This window comes from Brassica rapa, chromosome A07 (assembly GCF_000309985.2).
Source record: "Brassica rapa cultivar Chiifu-401-42 chromosome A07, CAAS_Brap_v3.01, whole genome shotgun sequence".
In the NCBI taxonomy this organism is placed as follows: Eukaryota; Viridiplantae; Streptophyta; class Magnoliopsida; order Brassicales; family Brassicaceae; genus Brassica; species Brassica rapa.
The window spans coordinates 21,192,975-21,213,493 of NC_024801.2; the positions used below are offsets into that span (position 1 = coordinate 21,192,975).

The window sequence follows — 20,519 nt, forward strand, 5'->3', positions numbered from 1 at the left end:
ATCGGGTTGTTTACCGAAACCAATATGCTTACAATGTCATACCTCTCTTTCCTGAAGAGAACACTAATTATCTTTTTACCGGTGGGTTCACTGGGCTCGTTGTCATCTTCATCACCATACTCATCACCATCATCATCATCACCTGCCTTCTCTCGAAGAAGTGTTTCCCCTTCTGCCCATGTGCGAAGGTGTATTTCCAAGTCTATAACCGTCTTGCTATCTTGTGGAGCGGTCCGTTCGGGGCCTGAAGATGCAGCGGATCTCGTTTCGACGATATTCCGAGGTGCGGATTGGATATCAACGTCACTTTTCAATGTGACTAAATTTCAACCTTCCGGCACTGCCGTGATTTTGACGCATTCAAGCTTTGCTATGAATTCGCTGTCTCTTTATCTTAGAGGTTTCTCTAAATATATCGTTTGTGTTGTATGGTTTTATGTTTGTAGTTCTATGAACTCTTGTAGACTTTAAGTTTTTTTTTTTAATGAAAGTGGTGTTCCAAAAAAAAAAAGAATAGCCCGCCAAAAACAAAAAAGTCAGGTTTTTCGGAAAAAATCACAATATTGAGTTTCTCCGCTAAAACCGCAAGATCAAGTTTTCCCGGCATAACTTAAAAGTTCGTTTTTATAGTTTTGATGGAAAATTTGATTTTATGGTTTTAGCAGAAAAAATAAATTTTTATTTTGGCAAAAAAAACTCGATTTTGATGTTTTGGCTGGAAAACTAGATTTTGTGGTTTTTGCTGGAAAACTCAATTTTTCTGTTTTTACGAAAAAACTTGATTTTGTAGTTTGAATGGGAATATTCGATTTTTGGTTTTAAAGAGGGGGGCAAAACATTTTTTGGCAGGAAAACTTGATTTTTAATTTTTCAGTGCCCTGCCGGAAAGTTTTTCCGGACTAGAGAACATAGAGAGCCTTGACCTTTCTTTCAACAGGTTACAAGGCCGAATCCCATCACAACTGACAGAGATGAGAAGTCTTGCTGTCTTCAATGTCTCTTACAACAATCTATCTGGTGTCATGGAAGCAGCTACATTGGGAATCCTCATTTATGTGGAAAACCCACAGGTAGAAGTTGTAGTATCAAATATCAATGCTTCAGAAGTTGGAGTTGAAGATGCAGTCTTCATGGAATCTTTCCGAATGAGTTTTGTTGTAGGCTATGTGACCATAGCTTCACTCTCTTGTGATTCTCCGTGGAGAAGAGCTTGGCTTAGTGTTGTCGATGATTTTAACCGCATGATGAGAAGTTTGTCACCCTAAATTACATTGATTAAGATCAGTTATCTCTAAACTGGTCCAATGATGGTATATACATTGTTGTGTCAATTCCATTGCGGTACTTTTCTGTGTGTGTGACATGTTGCATGTTGCAATCACATCTGGTGTCTCTTGCATTCGATCATAAACCTCTTACTCCTAAAGCAGAAGCGATCATGCCTCTAACCGCACCCCTAAATGGTTATCTTGCTTCCCTTGCCGCACAACTTTCTGTGTCTAAGATCTTTTGAGGGGACTGAGTTTGATTTGTGTACTGTCTCTTAAGTTATTTAGAGAAACTGTTTCCTTCTTTTTGGTATAATAGAAGTATGCTCCAAGATTTACAAAGTTGTTTTGCCTTTTATGTATAATCTTGTGAAGTAAGCAAACACATTTGATCTTCAAAACTCCTCTGTGGTATTTCAAGCCTTTGTATAAGGGAGGACTAATGAAGCAATTTGACCCAAGAGCTGTCTTGGAGACTTGGAAGTTTCAGACAATGGAGATGTCCATTCTTGATAGTTATGGAGGCTACCCGTGAAGTCGGTGAAGAGTCCATCGACTCCAATCTCATTGATCCAGTACTCGTATTCCTTATATGGATCTTGGCTGAAGTTTAAGTGTAGGAACTCGTTTTCATTCCTGTACGTGTATGGATGCACCTGAGTTTTATAACGCCAAAGTTAGTAACATGTTACAGACCTTTAATCTCTGGGGAAGGTTTTAAAACCGACCTGTAGATTATGCACATGAGCTCTTTTAACCAGATCTGTGGGGGCTTGCGTGTAATTGTTGCTTACTTGAACAACTGTGTCCTTCCAAGGTCCGATACCGACAACATATTGCTTAATGTAATTGAAATACACATCTGATGTGATCTCCGCATATGTCTAGAATGCAGGAAAGATTGATCACTCTAGCAAAGCAAAATCATAAGAACATTCAGTTGTAAGAAGAAGAGCAGAGGATGGACCTGGTTAGTGTCTTCTGTTAGAATGGTAACATCGTCTATTAGTAACACTTTTGGCGAGTCTATCAAGTTTGATATGTACACGAGTGAAGATGGCGCAAATGACTGAATAAACAATGGTCTTTTCAACCATTTCTTGGACAAATATGAGCCTCCATATCCATACTTTTTAAGTGTCTCCACCACTTTATCTTCAAATCTCTTACCACCAGGCCACTTGACCTGCAAGTAATTTACCACTAATTAGAGCAAAAGTAGATGTTTCAATAAAAAGCCAAAGAAAGTTATCACATGATTTCTGCAGTAAAGTAGAAGTCAAGCTTCTAGGATTGTGACTCACATGCTGGTTCACTAAAACTGGATTCTTAATCTCAGGATATATTCCGACAACTCGAGGAGCATCCTGAGCAATGGTAATGAATTCTTCAAATGTAATGATAGGGTACTTTCCTACAAAACAAGCAAGAGATGGACAGGGTTAGATATTTCATGTACCAGGAATTGTTTTTGTTTCTTCCAACAGTTAAAAGACAGCAAAGAAAGGCTTAGCTAACCGTTGTATTGCTGGTCCCGGAAAGAAAATCTCTGTTTTGTCCTTAGTTTCTTTAATTCCTTGAGTGTAAAATCAACTGTAAGCAATCAAAGTCGTTAGAGAATAGACCAAGTTCAAGTAAACCCACTTGAAGCGTTATTAGATGCATATTTATGCTGAGAAAAACTCATTGGTATAAAGAAACAAAAGAAGAAGCATGGGAAGGGAACGTACAAGTGAAAAAGCCAGTCTTGTTGGATCCTTGGACCTCATAAGTCCTATTACGATCAGCAAACTCCTTGTGGCTGGCAACATTGGTTGTTTCGTCAAGGGTGTAATCATGGAAACAGATAAGCACACCATCTTTGGATGATAAGACATCTGTTTCTATGAAGTCTGCACCCTCTTCAATTGCTCTCTGACAAAAAGACAGATAAAATTGCTTATAAGCATTCACTTCAAAAAGCAAACTAGAGACAGCCATCAGCCATGCCAGCCAGATAATCAAATGAAAGAGATAGATAGAGAGAGAGATTGACTCAAGGAAATGTCAATGGTCTACCAAGTATGCAGCAGCAGTTTCTTCAGGGATCTCTCCATTGGAACCTCTGTGTGCAATGTTATAAGGACGCAAAGTCTGAATGGGCAACTTAGCACTTTTGCCTCCTTTACCAGGGAGTGGGTATAATGTCCTTCCAGCACAGGCAGTAAGCAGAAAGAGCCATATCAATGGTAAGCATCCTGTAAGATGAACAATAACCACTTCTTTTTTTTTTATCAAACTCCCTTGTTATTCTTGATTTTTATTTTCTTTAACAGTTATGTCAGCAGAAACAAAAGGGAAAAACTGATCAATAGGAAACCCAACCACAGAATCAATAGGATAAGATATAAGCCTAGTTTCTAAAGACCCAAACTTGTACTTCCTCTTTTCATTTTGCTACTCATTTTTTTTATGGATGAACAGGGGAAACTCAAAGGGCAAGGATCAAGTTTTGCAAACTCCATCCACAAGTTAATGAGGTGTAATAAAAGCATACTATCAGATGGAGAATAATCGAACAGTGAGAAACCCAGAAAAACAAATAAAAGAAGTTGGAGTTCGAAAAGCTTACTTGTAAGAATCATGACAAGCTCTTAGATCAATCGATTTTCTTGTCTGCCACCCAATTGGTTCCTGTCCGTTAACTACGAAGAAAGATTTTGGGATCTATTTTTTTAAATATATCTCACACCATTATGAGCTTCTTTTTTTCCACAAAACATTGACTTGTCTTATCGTACAATTCAAAGTAAACGATAGCGATCCATCACTTTACTCATGCCACATGACTTTTAAGTGCTTCACTAAATGTGACGGGACTTCTGACATTTCAAACACAACCATTTCTTGCTTCATTATTTCCATTTGCTTTTTTTTTTTTATATCTTACTTGCAATGGAGGGGAAGCTTTTCTTGGGTCAATACTTGATAATGGTGATATTATTGTTGGGGCAGCTACATGGATACATAAGTTGTATTGAGAAAGAAAGGATGGCTTTGTTGGACCTCAAGAAATACACAATCGCAAGTAACGAATCCCACCAGTTTTTAACAACTTGGACTAATGTCACAAAGAGCGATTGCTGCCAGTGGGAGAAAGTTAAGTGCGATCGTGCTAGCGGGCGGGTTATCAGGCTTTCCATTGGTTGGGCGCGCTACAGAGAGAGTTCTCTAAATCTTTCTTTGCTGCATCCCTTTGAAGAAATTCAAATTCTGGACTTATCCTCGTTAGGATTCAGTGGTTTGTTTGATGATGTGGAAGGTATACCAGAATTTTCATAGTGGATAATTTTAATTTTTTTTTATTTGCGTTGGAACTTTGATTTTTTTCCCTCCGTTAGCGTTATGCTTCTCTAAAGAATCTAGATGGACTACGTCTTAGACCATCTCCAACCCACCCTTATTTCTATCTCTATATTTTCCCCTAAAATAGAGAAACTTTATTATAGAGGTGAAAATGCTCCAATGTATGCCTCTATAATAGAGTTTCTCTATTTATAAGAGAAAATATAGAGATATGTTATTTTCACCTCTAAATATAGAGGTAAAAAATAACTTTCCTCTATATTTTCCTCTAAAATAGAGGAACTCTATTATACATGCATACATTGGAGCATTTTTACCTCTATAATAGAGATCTCTAGCAACAAAGAACTAACCACCAAATTATGAAAGTTAATACCTTATGCTACTGAGATTTTCTTTGACGTTTGTGTCCCATGCTGTATGTTGCAATCCCATATATAGGACGGTCACTTACTTTACCTTTCCATGTACATAGTGTAAATGGAGCAGGACCCTCCTGGGCATAACCAAGTGAAACATTTGCATATGGCTTCCAAAATTTTTTAAAATTAATTTACGTAGTGTGATTGGAGCGAGATATGTTATCTTTATAAGGTTAGCAAGAATTCTCGTTTGCAGGTTATAAAAGCCTAAGGAGATTAAGAAACTTGGAGAGTCTGGATCTCTCTAGAAATGCATTCAACAACAGCATATTTCCATTTATTAATGCCGCTACATCGCTTAGAACTCTGTTACTTCCTTCGAACAACATGGATGGCCTATTTCCTGCTAAAGGTATGTTTCTTTTCCATTTGTATATATCTAGCACGGTGTATTTCTTGATGATGTATTTTCTTCTTCTAAAAATTAGTGTTTTAATTTTTTCTGTACCTCTTAAACTCAGTTTGTATCATTCTTCTATTTGGTAAACTCTATTTCAGAACTCAAAGATTTGACGAACTTGGAACTACTGGACCTAAGTGAAAACAGATTTAACAATTCCATACCACTGGGAGGTAGCTTTTGCATTCATGTTTCCTTCTTCTCTAGGGTGTAAATTCGATTTAACGGCTGTCTAGTACAATCTTTCGGCTATTATTTAAAGGAGTTTTCATTTGTGCGGCTTTGTGGCAGATTTACATGCTCTGAGGAATCTGAAAGCTTTGGATCTACATGGTAACGAATTTTCTACATTAGTGGAACTGCAAGGCAAGTCATAGATCTTCGACCTATGAATTAACTCTAATGATGATAATGAATATACTCATGTGAATAAACGTTTTGCGTTCGATTACCGTAGGTATTTGCGAACTGAAAATTTTGGAGGAGCTCAATCTCAGTCAAAACAAACTTGTAGGTCAGTTTCCCTTATGTTTACTTAGCTTCAATGGACTTCGAGTTCTTGATCTCTCATCTAACCAACTAAATGAGAAGCTACCATCTGCTATCCGTAACCTTGAATCCCTCGAGTACATGTCGCTGTCTAATAACAGCTTCAAAGGCTCCTTCTCACTTGGTTTACTCGCCAACCTCTCAAAGCTTAGAGTGTTCAGACTTGATTCAAAAGGCAACTCACTCCAGGTGGAGTCTGGAAGTTCCTGGAAGCCAAAATTTCAGCTGAATGTTATTGCACTACCATCATGCAACTTGAAGAAGGTTCCTCATTTTCTCCTACACCAGAAGGATTTGCGTCATGTTGATCTTTCTGACAATAAAATTACTCAAGTTTTCCCTTCTTGGTTGTTGGTGAACAATTCGAAAATATGCATCTACAGAATAATTTCTTTACGAGCTTTCAACTTCCTGAATCTCATCATAATCTGCATTGGTTGGATTTGTCTGTTAATAAACTCAGTGGCTTCCTTCCTGAGAACATTGGGTGGATACTTCCTCATTTATCTTATATGAATATATCGAAGAACGAGTTTGAAGGAAATCTGCCATCTTCACTGGGCAACATGAGGAGTATTGAACATCTGGATCTATCTCACAACAGTTTCCACGGGAAGTTACCTAGAGCTTTACTAGAGGGTTGTTATTCCTTGGTAATCTTGAAGCTTTCATACAACAAACTAAGTGGCGAGATTTTTCAAGAATCAGTCAACTTTACTGGTGTCAATGTGTTGTTTCTGGATAACAATCATTTCACAGGACGGATTGGGCATGGTTTAAGGAGGCTGATAAACCTGTTACTGCTTGACATTTCAAATAACAATCTAACCGGTGTTATTCCAAGCTGGATCAGCGAACTCCCAACGTTATTTTCGCTACTGCTTTCAAACAACTCACTGGAAGGTGAGATACCTATCTCGTTGGTCAGCATATCCAGTATTAGGCTACTTGACCTCTCTGCAAACTCTTTATTTGGGGCCATACCTCCACACGTTAATTCTGGAACTTCAGTAGTGTTATTGCTGCAAAACAATAATTTATCGGGAGATATTCCAAATACATTGCTGTTAAATGTTTCTCTACTTGATCTGAGCAATAACAGATTTTCTGGGAACATTCCAGAGTTTATCAGCAGCCAAAGAACCAGTTTTCTTCTTTTGCGTGGGAATAATTTAACAGGGCAGATTCCTAGCCAGTTATGTGCCCTAACAAGTGTTGGCCTTCTAGATCTTGCTAACAATAGATTGAGTGGTTCAATACCTTCATGTCTAAGCAATATATCATCTGATTTGAGAAAAGTGTATCCGCCAATTTATGATTTTGGCATTGATTCACTTGGATTATCACAACTTTCTTATCTGGACAGGGACTCCATTTCCACACGAGATGTAGGTACATATTTCAAATCTCTGCTTATACTGGATCAGTTTACAACAGATGAATATGATGTTAGCACCCAAACAAAACTAGAATTTGCAACAAAAGGTAGATTTGAGGCCTACATGGGTGGAAACCTAGGATATATGATTGGTATGGATCTCTCGGAAAATGAGCTGAGCGGTAAGATTCCAGTAGAGCTTGGAGGTCTTAAGGAGTTTCATGCTTTAAATCTTTCTCACAACAACTTATCAGGTGGTATACCAGAAAGCTTTTCAGGTCTGAAGAATATGGAAAGCCTTGATCTCTCTTACAACAGATTACAAGGTCGGATCCCACCACAACTAGCCGAGCTGAGCAGCCTAGAGGTCTTCAATGTATCATACAACAACTTAGTAGGAGCCATTCCACTGGGGAGACAGTTTAACACCTTCGATACACAAAGCTACTTAGGTAATCCCCTTCTCTGTGGGAAACCAACCAACATAAGCTGCAATAACTTTCAAGAAGCAGATGATGGACTGGAAGAGGATGAATCCACAATCGATATGGAATCTTTCTACTGGAGTCTTGTTGCAGCCTATGTGACCATACTCATTGGAATATTTGCGTCTTTCTCTTTCGATTCTCCTTGGAGCAGATTTTGGTTCTACAGCGTTGATGCTTTCATCTACAAAGCGAGGAGTTGGTTGTGGTAATGTTTATTGTATCAATATTTTACTGTGCTTGTTCCTTCGTTTATCCCTATTTATGGCTGTTCTTCAAAAAGCTGCTTTGTGTAACAACACCAGAACATAATGTGTGATCTTATGTATTCACTACATATCTACTGCAATACATGGACTTTTGCGTGAAACAATCTTCTCGAAGTAGAAAGAGTACACATAAAAAAAATGTTAAAAGTAAATTAAAGAAAATTCCCCATTTGTTATATATAATTTTTTAATAATCTTTTATATTTATGCCATTTACAGTTGCGCACAGAGCATTTTGACTAGAAATTAATACACAATCTTGTGCAACTTGGTAGGTTTTAAATCCCCCTCTGTATTTTGGTGTTCGCTGAATCGATGTATCACTTAGGTAGGTTACACCAGATGTAGTGGCCTTGGTGATAATACCCTTTGTCATGCCATCGCCCGTGACGGAGACGTAGTAATGCAAACAATCCTAGAGAGCCACATCATCCCTGACCGCTGGGCTTCGACTCAAATCTAGTTAGGCTACGGTTCAACAAGAAAGAAAAAGTGAAATATTCTTATATTATTTCAATGGTTTTTGTTGAGATGTCTTAACACCAAGAAATAGTTCAATATGAAAAAGAGACGTCTCTCGTTTATTTTCTTTCCTTGAAACTTATCTGGTTACTATAATATGCAAAACATGATCTTAACTCGACTTGTAGGGTAGTGATCGCTCACGCTACGGCCTACGAATGTCACATGACTTTTAGTGGTCTCATTTAAAGTAACTTTTGACTTTTCTAAACATACAACTCTGCTATTTACAGTCATTTTGGATTCTTCTTCATTTGCTTGTGTTATCAAATTTATAATGGAGGGGAAGATGTCTTTGGGAAAATACTTTTTTTTTCCTTTGGGAAAATACTTGACATAATGTAATTCATTGAATAATGTAATTCATCAAATGTATCTTAAAACCAGGGGCGGACGTACAGCCAAACGTACGGGGTCACGTGCCCCCGTCTCATTTTATAATTTCTTTCAGTAATTCCTATGGTGTTTATAAAATGCCCCCAACTGAAAAATTGATATAATGTATGTGCCCCCACCTAAATACACTCCTGCATCCGCCCCTGCTTAAAACTAGTTTGGTGGTTCCTCTGAACTGTTACTGTATTTTTCGCTGAACAATATAATGCATGAAACAATCTCAACTTCATGTTTTAAAGTTGAAGAATAATTTATTCACAATCCACTGTTGCATAAGTTGCGAAATTGCTGGACCTCCCTGATATTATTGGCCATGTGCGTTCGCATCTATTATGGAATGGATCAGATCATGGGATCCGAATATAGTGATTTACGGATTAAATCCCGATTATTTTTTTGTATACTAAAGCAAGAACCACATCATCAATTCCATGACCCTTATAGGCTTTTCAACATCATTTATTGAATAATTTCGCTGTATTAAGTCTACCAAAAACTTCTGGGAAGACATTTTGAACAACAACAAAAACTTTTCTAGCAACCAGTTTTTTTTTTTTTTAAATATCATTATCATATTTGTTATGAGTGTTTTCTGCAAAGACCTTGACTTGTCTTACCATAACATTCAAAGTAAACGATAGCGATCACTCATTTACGTATGTCTCATGACTTTCAAGTCATTTCATAAACAGAGACTTTGACCTTTTCTACCCTTTCTTGTTGAATTCTTATAACCGTAGAGGTGTTTGCATTGAACCAACATTGAAGTTCATTTTCATTTGCTTTTTTAAAAAAAAAAAATCTTATTTGCAATGGAAGGAAAACTTTTCTTAAAACAATACTTGATATGGGTGATGATACTATTGTTGGGGCAGCTGCATGGATACAAAAGCTGTATTTTGAAAGAAAGGAACGCTTTGTTGGACCTCAAAATATTCTTGATCTCAACTACTGAAGAAGGGCAATCCGAACCTGTTCTCCCTTCTTGGACCAATGACACCACGAGCGACTGCTGTCAATGGGAGCGTGTTAAGTGCAATTCTACAAGCGGACGGGTACTCAAGCTTTCCACTCGTGGACTGAACCTCAAAGAGAGTTCTCTCCTAAATCTTTCTTTGCTGCATCCCTTTGAAGAAGTCCAAATTCTAGACTTATCAGAGTCCAAATTTGGCGGTTTCTTTGATGGTGTGGAAGGTTATAAAAGCCTCAGTAGATTAAGAAACCTGGAGATTCTGGATCTCTCGTCAAATAAATTCAACAGCAGCGTCTTTCATTTTCTTAATGCTGCTACATCTCTTACAACTCTACTTCTTCAGGGAAACAACATGAATAGTCCTTTTCCTGCTAAAGGTTTGTTTTTAATTTGTAACTAGCATAGCTTCTTTCATCTTATGTTTGCTGGAAACCCTTTAAGAACTTATAAATTTGAAAAAATTGGAAATAAGACCTGTGTACATTTTTTTCTTAACGGCTGCATATAACATTTTTATATGGTTTGCATCATGTTTTCGATAACCATGTACGTTAGTAAAGGTGTCTACCTTTGTGTGGTTTTGTATTGTCACAGAGCTTTCTGCCATGGTGAAGCTGAAATTTTTGGATTTAAGTGGTAATGGATTTTCTGGCTCAATGGAATTGCAAGGCAAGTCAGTTCATATCTTTAACTTTTCCATTAAAAGTTGTGAATTCACTTTTGATTTTGTGAATTAATGTTTTGCATTTGATTACCGTAGGGATTTGCAAACTGAAGAATCTACAAGAGCTCGATATCAGTCAAAACAATCTTGTAGGTGAATTTCCCTTATGTTTAACTGGCTTGACTGGACTTCGAGTTCTTGATCTCTCCTCGAACCAAATGAGTGGGAAGCTACCATCTTCTCTCGCTAACCTTGAATCCCTTGAGTACTTCTCATTGTTCGATAACAATTTTGAAGGCTTCTTCTCTCTTGATTCCCTTGCCAATCTCTCAATGCTTAAGGTGTTTGGAGTTAATTCAAGATCCAACTCATTCCAAGTGGTTTCAGAAGGTTCTTGGAAGCCGAAATTTCAGTTAAATGCTATTGCATTACGATCTTGCAACTTGGTGAAGGTTCCTCATTTTCTCTTACACCAAAAGGATTTGCGCCAGGTTGATCTCTCCGACAACAACATATCTGGACAGTTTCCATCCTGGCTGTTGGCAAACAATACAAAACTCGACGTGTTGCTTCTGCGGAATAACTATTTGACAAGCTTTCAGCTGCCAAGATCAGCACATAATCTGCTGTTCCTGGATCTGTCGGTTAATAAATTCAACCATCTATTACCTGAGAATATTGGGTGGATACTTCCTCATCTACTGTCTCTAAATATCTCAGATAACGGTTTTCAAGGAAGCATGCCATCTTCTCTAGGTAACATGAAGAGTATTAATAATCTTGATATATCTCACAACAGTTTTGGCGGGAAGCTACCAAGAAGTTTCGTAGAGGGTTGTTATTCCTTGTCAATCTTGAAGCTTTCACATAACAAACTAAGTGGAGAGGTGTTCCCAGAATCAACAAACCTCACTCGTGTATCTCAGCTGTCCATGGATAACAATCACTTCAATGGAACAATAGGTCAAGGTTTGAGGAGATTGAGTTCTTTGTATATGCTAGATGTTTCGTACAACAACCTCACAGGTGGTATCCCAAGCTGGATTGGAGAAAACCAGTTCCTAGGCGCATTACAGCTCTCAAACAATGTGTTGGAAGGTGAAATACCTCCTTCCTTGTTCAACATTTTCAGCCTTCGGCTGTTGGATCTCTCTGGAAACAGATTATCTGGAGGCTTACCTCAAGAAGTAAGTTTCAGGACTCCGGTGGTGTTATACCTGCAAGACAACAACTTATCAGGGCATATACCAGACACATTGCTAGCGAATGTGGTAGTACTTGATCTCAGAAACAACAGATTGTCAGGGAATATTCCAGAGTTCATCAACACCCAAACTACAAACATCCTTCTTCTCCGGGGTAATAATTTAACAGGCCGTATTCCTCGCCAGCTGTGTGGCCTAAGCAACATCCACCTACTTGATCTAGCTAACAACAGATTAAATGGGTCTATACCTTCATGTCTTAGCAACACATCACTTGGTCTAGGGAAAGAGGATGCACCATACGGCTATAGTTTCGGCGTTGCTGTCGTTGCTCCTGGTGACTCCACTTCCACAGATTCTTTTAGCTATTTGAGTTTGAAAATGTCAGTGTATATTTCAGATCCTTTTAGAATGCCCTACCTGTCAGACACTCAATATGATATTGAATTTGCAACAAAACATCGGTATGATGCCTACAGAGGAGGAATTCTAAACTACTTGTATGGACTTGATCTCTCGGAAAATGAGCTCACCGGTGAGATCCCATCAGAGCTTGGAGATCTTCTGAGACTACGAGCTCTCAACCTTTCTCACAACTACTTATCAGGAGTGGTACCAGCGACTTTCTCAGGTATAAGGAATTTGGAAAGCCTTGATCTTTCTTTCAACAGATTACATGGTCGGATCCCACCACAGCTAACAGAGCTAAACAGTTTAGCGGTTTTCAACGTCTCATACAACAACTTATCGGGAGCCATTCCACAGGGAAAACAGTTTAACACGTTTGAAACACTAAGCTACTTAGGCAATCTTCTTCTCTGTGGACAACCAACCAACACAATCTGCAACAATGTTACCTCTCCAGAATCAGATAATGAACTAGTGAAGGACGATGATGGTCAAGTCGACATGGTATCTTTCTACTGGAGTTCTGCTGCAACCTATGTGACAATACTTATTGGATTATTCGCATCACTCTCTTTTGATTCCCTTTGGAGCAGATTTTGGTTCTACATCGTTGAAGTATTCATCAACAAGGTGAGGAATCTATTGTGGTAAAATTAGTGTTGCCGCCAAAGCCATGAAAACATTTTATGTTTTTAAAATTAGTGTAGGCGCCAAAGCCAAAGTTACATTTATGTTTTTAAATTTTTTAGTAAACTTATTATAAGTAATACTATATTTTCATTTTATAAATATTTAATTTTGATATTATTATACAAATTTAAATATACAATTTATATCTTAGTGTTATGTATTTTATAACTCTTTAATTTTATTATTTAGGTTTCTTATTACTTTATTAATGTAGGGGTTTGTTTTATACATTTTACCTTTTTTATTACATTTTCGAGTTTTTATAATTTGAAATAATCAAATAAAAAATATTCTTCAACATATGATTTTTGAAAATATATAGCTGTATAAATAAATTTTTAACATACGTTAATAACTTCATTTGTATTAAAAAAATCTGACATGATTAACAAATTTGAACCCGTTTTAGTGGTAGATGATAATTTACTTAAATGAAAGCATTATATTACTTAATTACGAAATTAATTAATGCATATTTAATAAAAACTATTTAAAAATTTAGTAGATTTTGTTAAATTTTTTTCAACAGATTTTGTTATAACTGAAAATAAAATTCAAATCTATAGTTAAAATTAATTTATTATTAATATTTCTATTAATTATTATGTCATATTATGTGATTAATGAAATGGTCTTAGTAGACTTCTAAATAGTAGATAAAATGGTACTTCTTTTTTAATAGAAAAAATTTCCTTGTTAATAAATTTATTATGAAAACATAAATATTTTCATATAGAATAATATTAGACTCATTTTCTTATATTTAAAAAAAACATTATATATTTATAGAAACTCAAGGCTTTTTGTTAAAACTTTAACAACACGTGATAGGGTTCAGGAGCGGTTGTGCCACTTGTCGCCTTCCTAACGCGAAAAACGATGTAATTTCCCTATTATCACAGACCTACTTCATGTGATCCAGTACCGGTTTTGGGTAGTGTCCAAGGTGCAAAAACACAGGGTCCTCACCTTTTCACCAAAATTTTTTATTGCTTTAGAGTCTTAAATTCTGAAATTTTTTAAAATTAAGGGTCCAATTTTTAAAATCAACCATTAACATAGGAGAAATATTTTTTATATAGCACAAGGTCCACTGACGTTTTAAGCCGGGCCTGTGTGATCGTATCTGTATTATGAATATAAAAACACAAGTTGCAGAGGATCGAGACTACACCATATCATGCAAAGCCAATTCACTAATTCACCATATCATGCAAAACCAATTCATTTTTCCAATAGACAGACAATACATTCATCTGAAACAGAAACAAGTTTTATTCATCCAATATGTAGCGTAGTACATAGATCATCGAAAAGAGAAAACTTCTGCTTTAAATTAACAAGCATGCAAAGGATGAGTCATCTTTCCCGAACAAGAACTAGCTCATTCACCATTTTCAAGCAAACCAGTACCTTTGAACTTCTCTTCCATTATTCCATCCATACGAGCAGCCATCTCTGGAGTCAGATAATTCACCCAATCTCCGGTCTTTCCTTTCCTGAAATACGTGCTGTTTGTATAAGGAGAAGGGTGGTCTCCTCTCTCCTTATCTCCTTTGTTAGCTTCAAGATTCTTCATTGTCTCGAAGCTGCAAAGATTCACAACTTTCTCAACACCACCACTCTTCTCTTCTTCAGCTGTGAATCCATAACCCATGAACTCAGCCAACCTCTTCACATAAGGCAAAGGATCAGCTCTCACAGTCTCGTACTTGAGGAACAAAATCTTATCTGGATTCTCTTGGTGAGCTTTCCAGTAACCTAAGACATGATCAAGATAAGGACCTTCCCCAGAGATACCTTGGCAGAACATATCAAAACACTCCTCAAGACTATTGAGCGGGCCACGTGTTGACCTTTGCTTTTGCATGAAACTCCAAAAGGAGATGAAAGTGTCCTTTGGGTCTCTCCAGATGTAAACCATCTTACAACCCGACTTGACAACCGAATCGGGTAAGAAATCGTGTGGCATATGAGTTGAAAAAAGAGTGTTCCCTTTGTCTTGGAGAACATCAATGTGAGGGAACAAAGGGAACTCGATCTCAAGGAAAGGAATAAGCTCATGAGGGTTACGTTTTAGGAGAGGGTTCGTGGAATCGTCGAAGCGAGATCGATTGGCTATTGTGAATGTTAGTGACTTGAGCCAAGTGGAACCTGTCTTTGGGTAGCTACAAACGAGGAAGTCATTGGGTCGCGCTTGGAAGAACTCTTGCGCGTATAGGGAACCTTCAAGGAAAAGCTGTATCCACCAATGACCACCGTACCAAATCAGGGGAGATTTCGGCCTCCAGCCTTTCACGTGAGGCAGCGTGGAGATCAGGTCTTGGTACCGTTTCTGATTCTTTTGGAACTCTGTTAACTCCGTCTCGTCATGGTTTGGCACGGTACTGTCTCTTACGGTTTCTGTTGCCATTGGAGATAGAGGAAGAAGATTGGAGGACATGTGTTTCTGATCTGTGTGAGATGAGAAATGGTTTTGTTCGGACAAGATCGGATTATAGCGGGCTTTATATATTAGAAGCAACGACATAGAGATTGACGTTTGTTTTTTAATTGTACCTTTCGTCGTTTTATTAATCCTAATTACTATATCCATTTTTTATAATACTTTCATTAAAAACATAGTATAAAATAGACTGGTCACTGTCCACTATCCACATGCTTCATGTGTTTACCAAGGACCGGATCTGGATCCGATTACGTTTAGTAATGAAGCTAATTTCGTTTATCCACGTAAAACATTTATGAGTATGTCGATTTGCGCACGATGTACGATGGTGCCATGGGTGACGGGTCCATGATGGCAGCGATATTTAAAATTCATGTTGCAGAATCTTTAGGCGCTTACTTAACAGAAGACGATTAAACAAAAAAAAAACGTAAGTGGAGATAGAGAAGGCTTCTTGTTTACGATTTAGTATTGTTTAAAATTAACCAAAATATCTTGTATAATATTTTTTTTTATCAAAACAAAGTTAAATGCATGATTACACAATCGAACTAAATTCTTTAATACAAACAAAGAGCACGTGATGAGACTAAATCATTATAACAAAAACATAAATCTTGTTTATCAGATCGAGGGGAGAAAAACAGAATTAATTATATATGATTAAAAAATCCATTTTTGTTTATCTTTTAGTTAATATTATTTAAATAATTATAGTTTATAAATTTGTTTTAGATTTTTTTATATTTATATAATAATGATTTGTTTTATTTTTAAAATAATGTTACACAAATGACATCTATGTCACTAAAAAAAATGATTGTGATATCTACACCTTTAAAATTAGCTGATGTGACGGTCATGTATATATGATTTCATCAAAAAATTATATAAAACATATGATACGAACATTTTTAAAATTATATATAGATTTGTACTAATTAATTTAAAAGTTCAATATGATAATATTTTGAGCCAATACACTTGTGCAGCATGCAAAGCCAATTTCATTTTCCTATTGATAGTACATTCACATGAAACAGAAACAAGTTTTATTCATCCAATATATAACGTAGTACATATATAATAAATGTGACAAAAGGATCAAACATATGCTTTAAACAAGCATACAAGGATCAGTCGTTGTCCTCATTTACCATATTCAAGCAAACCAGTACCCTTGAATTTCTCTTCCATTATCCTATCAATACGAGCTGCCATGTCTGGAGTCAGATAATTCACCCAATCTCCGGTTTTTCCTTTCCTGAAATACGCGCTCTTTGTGAAAGGAGAAGGATGATCTTCTCTCTCCTTATCATCTTTGTTAACTTCAAGGTTCTTCAACGTCTCGAAGCTGCAAAGATTCACAACTTTCTCAACGACCCCATTCTTCTCTTCCTCATCTGTGAATCCATAACCCATAAACTCAGCCACTCTCTTCACATGAGGCAAAGGATCAGCACTCAAAGTCTCGTACTTAAGGAATAAAATCTTATCTGGATTCTCTTGGTGAGCTTTCCAATATGCCAGAACGTGATCAAGATAAGGACCGTACCCAGATAAACCTTGACAGAACATATCAAAACACTCCTCAAGACTGTCGAGCGGGCCACCATCTGACCTTTTCTTTTGGAAGAAAAGCCACAAGGAGATGAAAGTGTCCTTTGGGTCTCTCCAGATGTAAACCATCTTACAACCCTTTTTCACAACCGAATCGGGTAGTGAATTGTATGGCATATGAGTTGAGAATAGAGTGTTCCCTTTGTCTTTGAGACCATCAACTTCAGGGAACAAAGGGAACTCGATCTCAATGAAAGGAATAAGCTCGTGAGGATTACGTTTTAGGAGAGGGTTTGTGGAATCATCAAAGCGAGATCGGTTGGCTATTATGAATGTTAGTGATTTGAGCCAAGTGGTACCTGTCTTTAAATAGCTACAGATGAAGAAGTCACTGGGTCTCGCTTGGAAGAACTCTTGCGCGTAAAGGGCACCTTCAAGGATAGGCTGTATCCACCAATGACCACCGTACCTGATAAAGGGATCTTTAAGCCTCCAGCCTTTCACGTGAGGAAACGTGGAGATCAGGTCTTGGTACCGTTTCTGATTCTTCTCAAACTCTGTTGACTCTATCTCAGTCTCGTCATGGTTTGGAACGGTAGTGTCGGTTATGGTTTCTATTTCCATTGGAGGACATGTGTTTCTGATCTACAGGAGATGAGAGATGGTTGTTGTTCGGACAAAGATCGATTCAGAGCAGGTATTCTAGTGTTATTTTTGAAACATAAACTTCAAAAAGTAATATTATTGACAATTGCCCTTATAAAATATATGACGTGTAAGATAGAGACACTGACTTTTGGTCTATAATTGGCAATTTGTGTTTCCTAACTACTCTATTTATTTTTTGTAATATCCAGATCCTGATCTCGGTCCGATTATGTTTATAATAATGAAGCTAGCGTTTTTTAAACATTTGTGAGTATTATAAGAGGGAGAAGAGGACCATCGGAAAATCAGAACTGACGGGAAAACCCCGATGTGTAGCTAATCCACCAGGGCTGTCTCAGACTTAAACTCTATAGAGATACTGTTCAAAAATAAAAAAGGCTCCTTTTGGTAATCTGAAGTAATTTATATATTTTTTTACCTCCACATGCGGACTTATCTTTTTATGAATATTTATTAGTTTGTATTTTATTAATTTAAAGATCAGCATGATAAGTTTTTTATTTATGTTTAAAAAAAATTAAATCGAACATCAAATAATTTATATATGACAAAGTATTTTATTTGCATGACAAAGTTTTCCATTAAAATGTATTTTTATTGTTGTATTGAAATTTAAGAAAAACTCACATATTAAAAATAATTTAAAAATATCTTTATATAATTTTTTTAATTTATATATGTTTTTAATTTAAAAAACTCACACAATATCTTTATATAAATGTTTTATCATCGTTGCATGCAAATATGACTTCAACAATTTTAGTTTCGAAAACTTCTTTCTGTAAATGCAAACAGGTATAAGAATAATTAGTAAAATTCTATAAGCAACACTATCACTTAGAAAACAATTAGCTTGTATCAAATAATTCAAAATGTCGATAGGGTAGATTATCTCTGCTAACTTCTCTAAATAATTTAAATTCTATAAACAATGCATTTCCACTAACGTCAAAATTATCACCTTTTTCAAAAGCATTTGTAAAACTACTATAATTATTTAAAGTCATATCATCTAAAGAAACACTTTTCAAGGTTAAATAAAAAACCAAAAATCTTTGCATACTCTTGATATTGTTCAAACCTTTTGGCAAGTGAAGTAATTGCATGATCAACTAACTATGCATAAAAATAATCAATGCTAAATAATTCCTCACTAGATTTGGAGCAACTGAAGGTGAACTACATGGAATATCATCAAAATTTCTCTTTGAATGTTGGATCAACACCTATCTCTATAGCAATTTTTCTAAGAGTTTCCAAAGCATTTGAGAAAACCAGTATCTCGATACTTTAAAAAAAAACTATACTAACGCCCTAACTTTTTCAATAGCAATATCAATAAGCATATCTTTAGACAGCAAACTTTTACTAACCAAATTAACAGCATATACCATTTCATACCAAATAACAATGCTCACCAAAAACTCAAATTCACCAAGTTTATTTGTTGCTAGCTTCACTTCTAATTATAGAATCATAATCACTTTCAGATACTTGCAGTAAAAATTTGGAATCTAATTGCTTTAACACTATGTACATGACTGGTGACTCTCCCAGTGAATAGATGACAATGGCTTAAGTGTAAGTTCTTTTATATTATCTTTTATAAATATCTCCCTCCTAAAAAAATAATAAATAAATAAATATCTCCCTCATAGAATTAGCAAATATTGTGTAGATTATGTGTATCACTCCAAAAAAAAATTAGCTTTCCCACAATTATTAGCCATATCACGTAACGTAGTACATATATAATTCAAGTGATTCTTAAATTTATGCTATAAACAAGCATACAAGGATCAGCCATTTCCCCCAAACAAGAAATAGCTCATTTATCATTTTCAAGCAAACCAGTACCCTTGAATTTCTCTTCCATTATTCCATCCATGATCCATACGAGCTGGCCATATCTGGAGTCAGATAATTTTCCCAATCTCCGATCTTTCCTTTCCTGAAATACGCACTCTTTGTATAAGGAGAAGGATGGTCCTCTTTCTCCTTATCTCCTTTGTTAGTTTCAAGATTCTTCAATGTCTCGAAGCTGCAAAGATTCACAACTTTCTCAACACCACCATTCTTCTCTTCCTCAGCTGTGAATCCATAACCCATGAACTCAGCCAATCTCTTCACATAAGGCAAAGGATCAGCTCTCACAGTCTCGTACTTGAGGAACAAAATCTTATCTGGATTCTCTTGGTGAGCTTTCCAGTAACCTAAGACATGATCAAGATAAGGACCGTGCAGAGATAAACCTTGACAGAACATATCAAAACACTCCTCAAGACTCCTGAGAGGGCCACGAGTTGACTTTTGCTTTTGGAAGAAATGCAACAAGGAGATGAAAGTGTCCTTTGGGTCTCTCCAGATATAAACCCGATTTTACAACCGAATCGAGTAATAACTCATGTGGCATATGAGTTGAGAAAAGAGTGTTCCCTTCGTCTGGAGAACATCAATGTGAGGGAACAAAGGGAACTCGACCTCAATGGAAGGAATATTAGGATCCGCGAGTTCTGTGTTCCAAAATATGTACCGCTCTCGTATCCACTCCATGAAATCAAATTATGTTCTTAGTAAAATTATATATATATATATAAAAATTATAAAATCAACTGAAAAAAAGAGAGATCATAAAAAAGGATCATAATAACTGGTCTACAAATGAAGGCCCATCTTTATTTAGGGTTTCTATGTCTTCCACTTCTTAGATGCTATCGTCCTTCTCCCTCATATTCGCAACCGGAAACTTTCATTTCTTTCTAGAGAAAGCAACAATGCCGGAAAAACAGAGGACGCCTAAGGTCAGCAGAAACCCTGATATGATCAGGGGAGTTGGTAAATACTCGAGGTCGCAGATGTACCATAAG

The 20,519-nt window shown here is 36.5% G+C and overlaps 4 protein-coding genes and 2 pseudogenes across 6 annotated transcripts; 2 read left to right on the forward strand and 4 right to left on the reverse strand.

Annotated features, from left to right (window-relative positions):
* Positions 1-1,543: 1,543 nt before the first annotated feature.
* On the reverse strand, positions 1,544-4,097 carry LOC103830715 (glycerophosphodiester phosphodiesterase GDPD5). The gene is made up of 8 exons (XM_009106530.3): positions 3,880-4,097; positions 3,327-3,505; positions 2,999-3,182; positions 2,787-2,861; positions 2,573-2,682; positions 2,236-2,454; positions 1,997-2,152; positions 1,544-1,924 (listed from the first exon to the last, which is right to left on the reverse strand). The coding sequence occupies exons 1-8, from the start codon at positions 3,890-3,892 to the stop codon at positions 1,685-1,687; spliced, it is 1,176 nt and encodes a 391-aa protein (XP_009104778.1). The 5' UTR covers positions 3,893-4,097; the 3' UTR covers positions 1,544-1,684.
* A 51-nt stretch (positions 4,098-4,148) lies between these two features.
* On the forward strand, positions 4,149-13,939 carry LOC103830717 (receptor-like protein 15). Of its 3 annotated transcripts, XM_033275272.1 has the most exons (5): positions 4,149-4,569; positions 10,229-10,384; positions 10,602-10,676; positions 10,768-12,914; positions 13,806-13,939. In XM_033275272.1, the coding sequence occupies exons 1-5, from the start codon at positions 4,203-4,205 to the stop codon at positions 13,857-13,859; spliced, it is 2,799 nt and encodes a 932-aa protein (XP_033131163.1). In that variant the 5' UTR covers positions 4,149-4,202; the 3' UTR covers positions 13,860-13,939. The 3 variants fall into 3 exon arrangements, with proteins under 3 accessions (XP_033131163.1, XP_009104779.1, XP_033131164.1); XM_009106531.3 differs by lacking the exon at positions 4,149-4,569 and having other exon boundaries at positions 8,419-10,384; XM_033275273.1 differs by lacking the exons at positions 4,149-4,569; positions 13,806-13,939 and adding an exon at positions 10,449-10,483 and having other exon boundaries at positions 8,419-10,384; positions 10,568-10,715; positions 10,768-13,051.
* On the forward strand, positions 4,568-8,175 carry LOC103830714 (annotated as a pseudogene).
* A 286-nt stretch (positions 13,940-14,225) lies between the features above and the next one.
* Positions 14,226-16,203, reverse strand: LOC103830718 (cytosolic sulfotransferase 18). Its single transcript, XM_033275277.1, has one exon. It carries the CDS (start codon positions 15,568-15,570, stop codon positions 14,359-14,361), a length of 1,212 nt encoding a protein of 403 aa, XP_033131168.1. The 5' UTR covers positions 15,571-16,203; the 3' UTR covers positions 14,226-14,358.
* Positions 16,204-16,458: 255 nt separating this feature from the next.
* LOC103830719 (cytosolic sulfotransferase 18) lies at positions 16,459-17,666 on the reverse strand. The gene has a single exon (XM_009106534.3). The coding sequence runs from the start codon at positions 17,605-17,607 to the stop codon at positions 16,573-16,575; it is 1,035 nt and encodes a 344-aa protein (XP_009104782.1). The 5' UTR covers positions 17,608-17,666; the 3' UTR covers positions 16,459-16,572.
* A 1,814-nt stretch (positions 17,667-19,480) lies between these two features.
* On the reverse strand, positions 19,481-20,277 carry LOC103831444 (annotated as a pseudogene).
* Between the last annotated feature and the right edge of the window lie 242 nt (positions 20,278-20,519).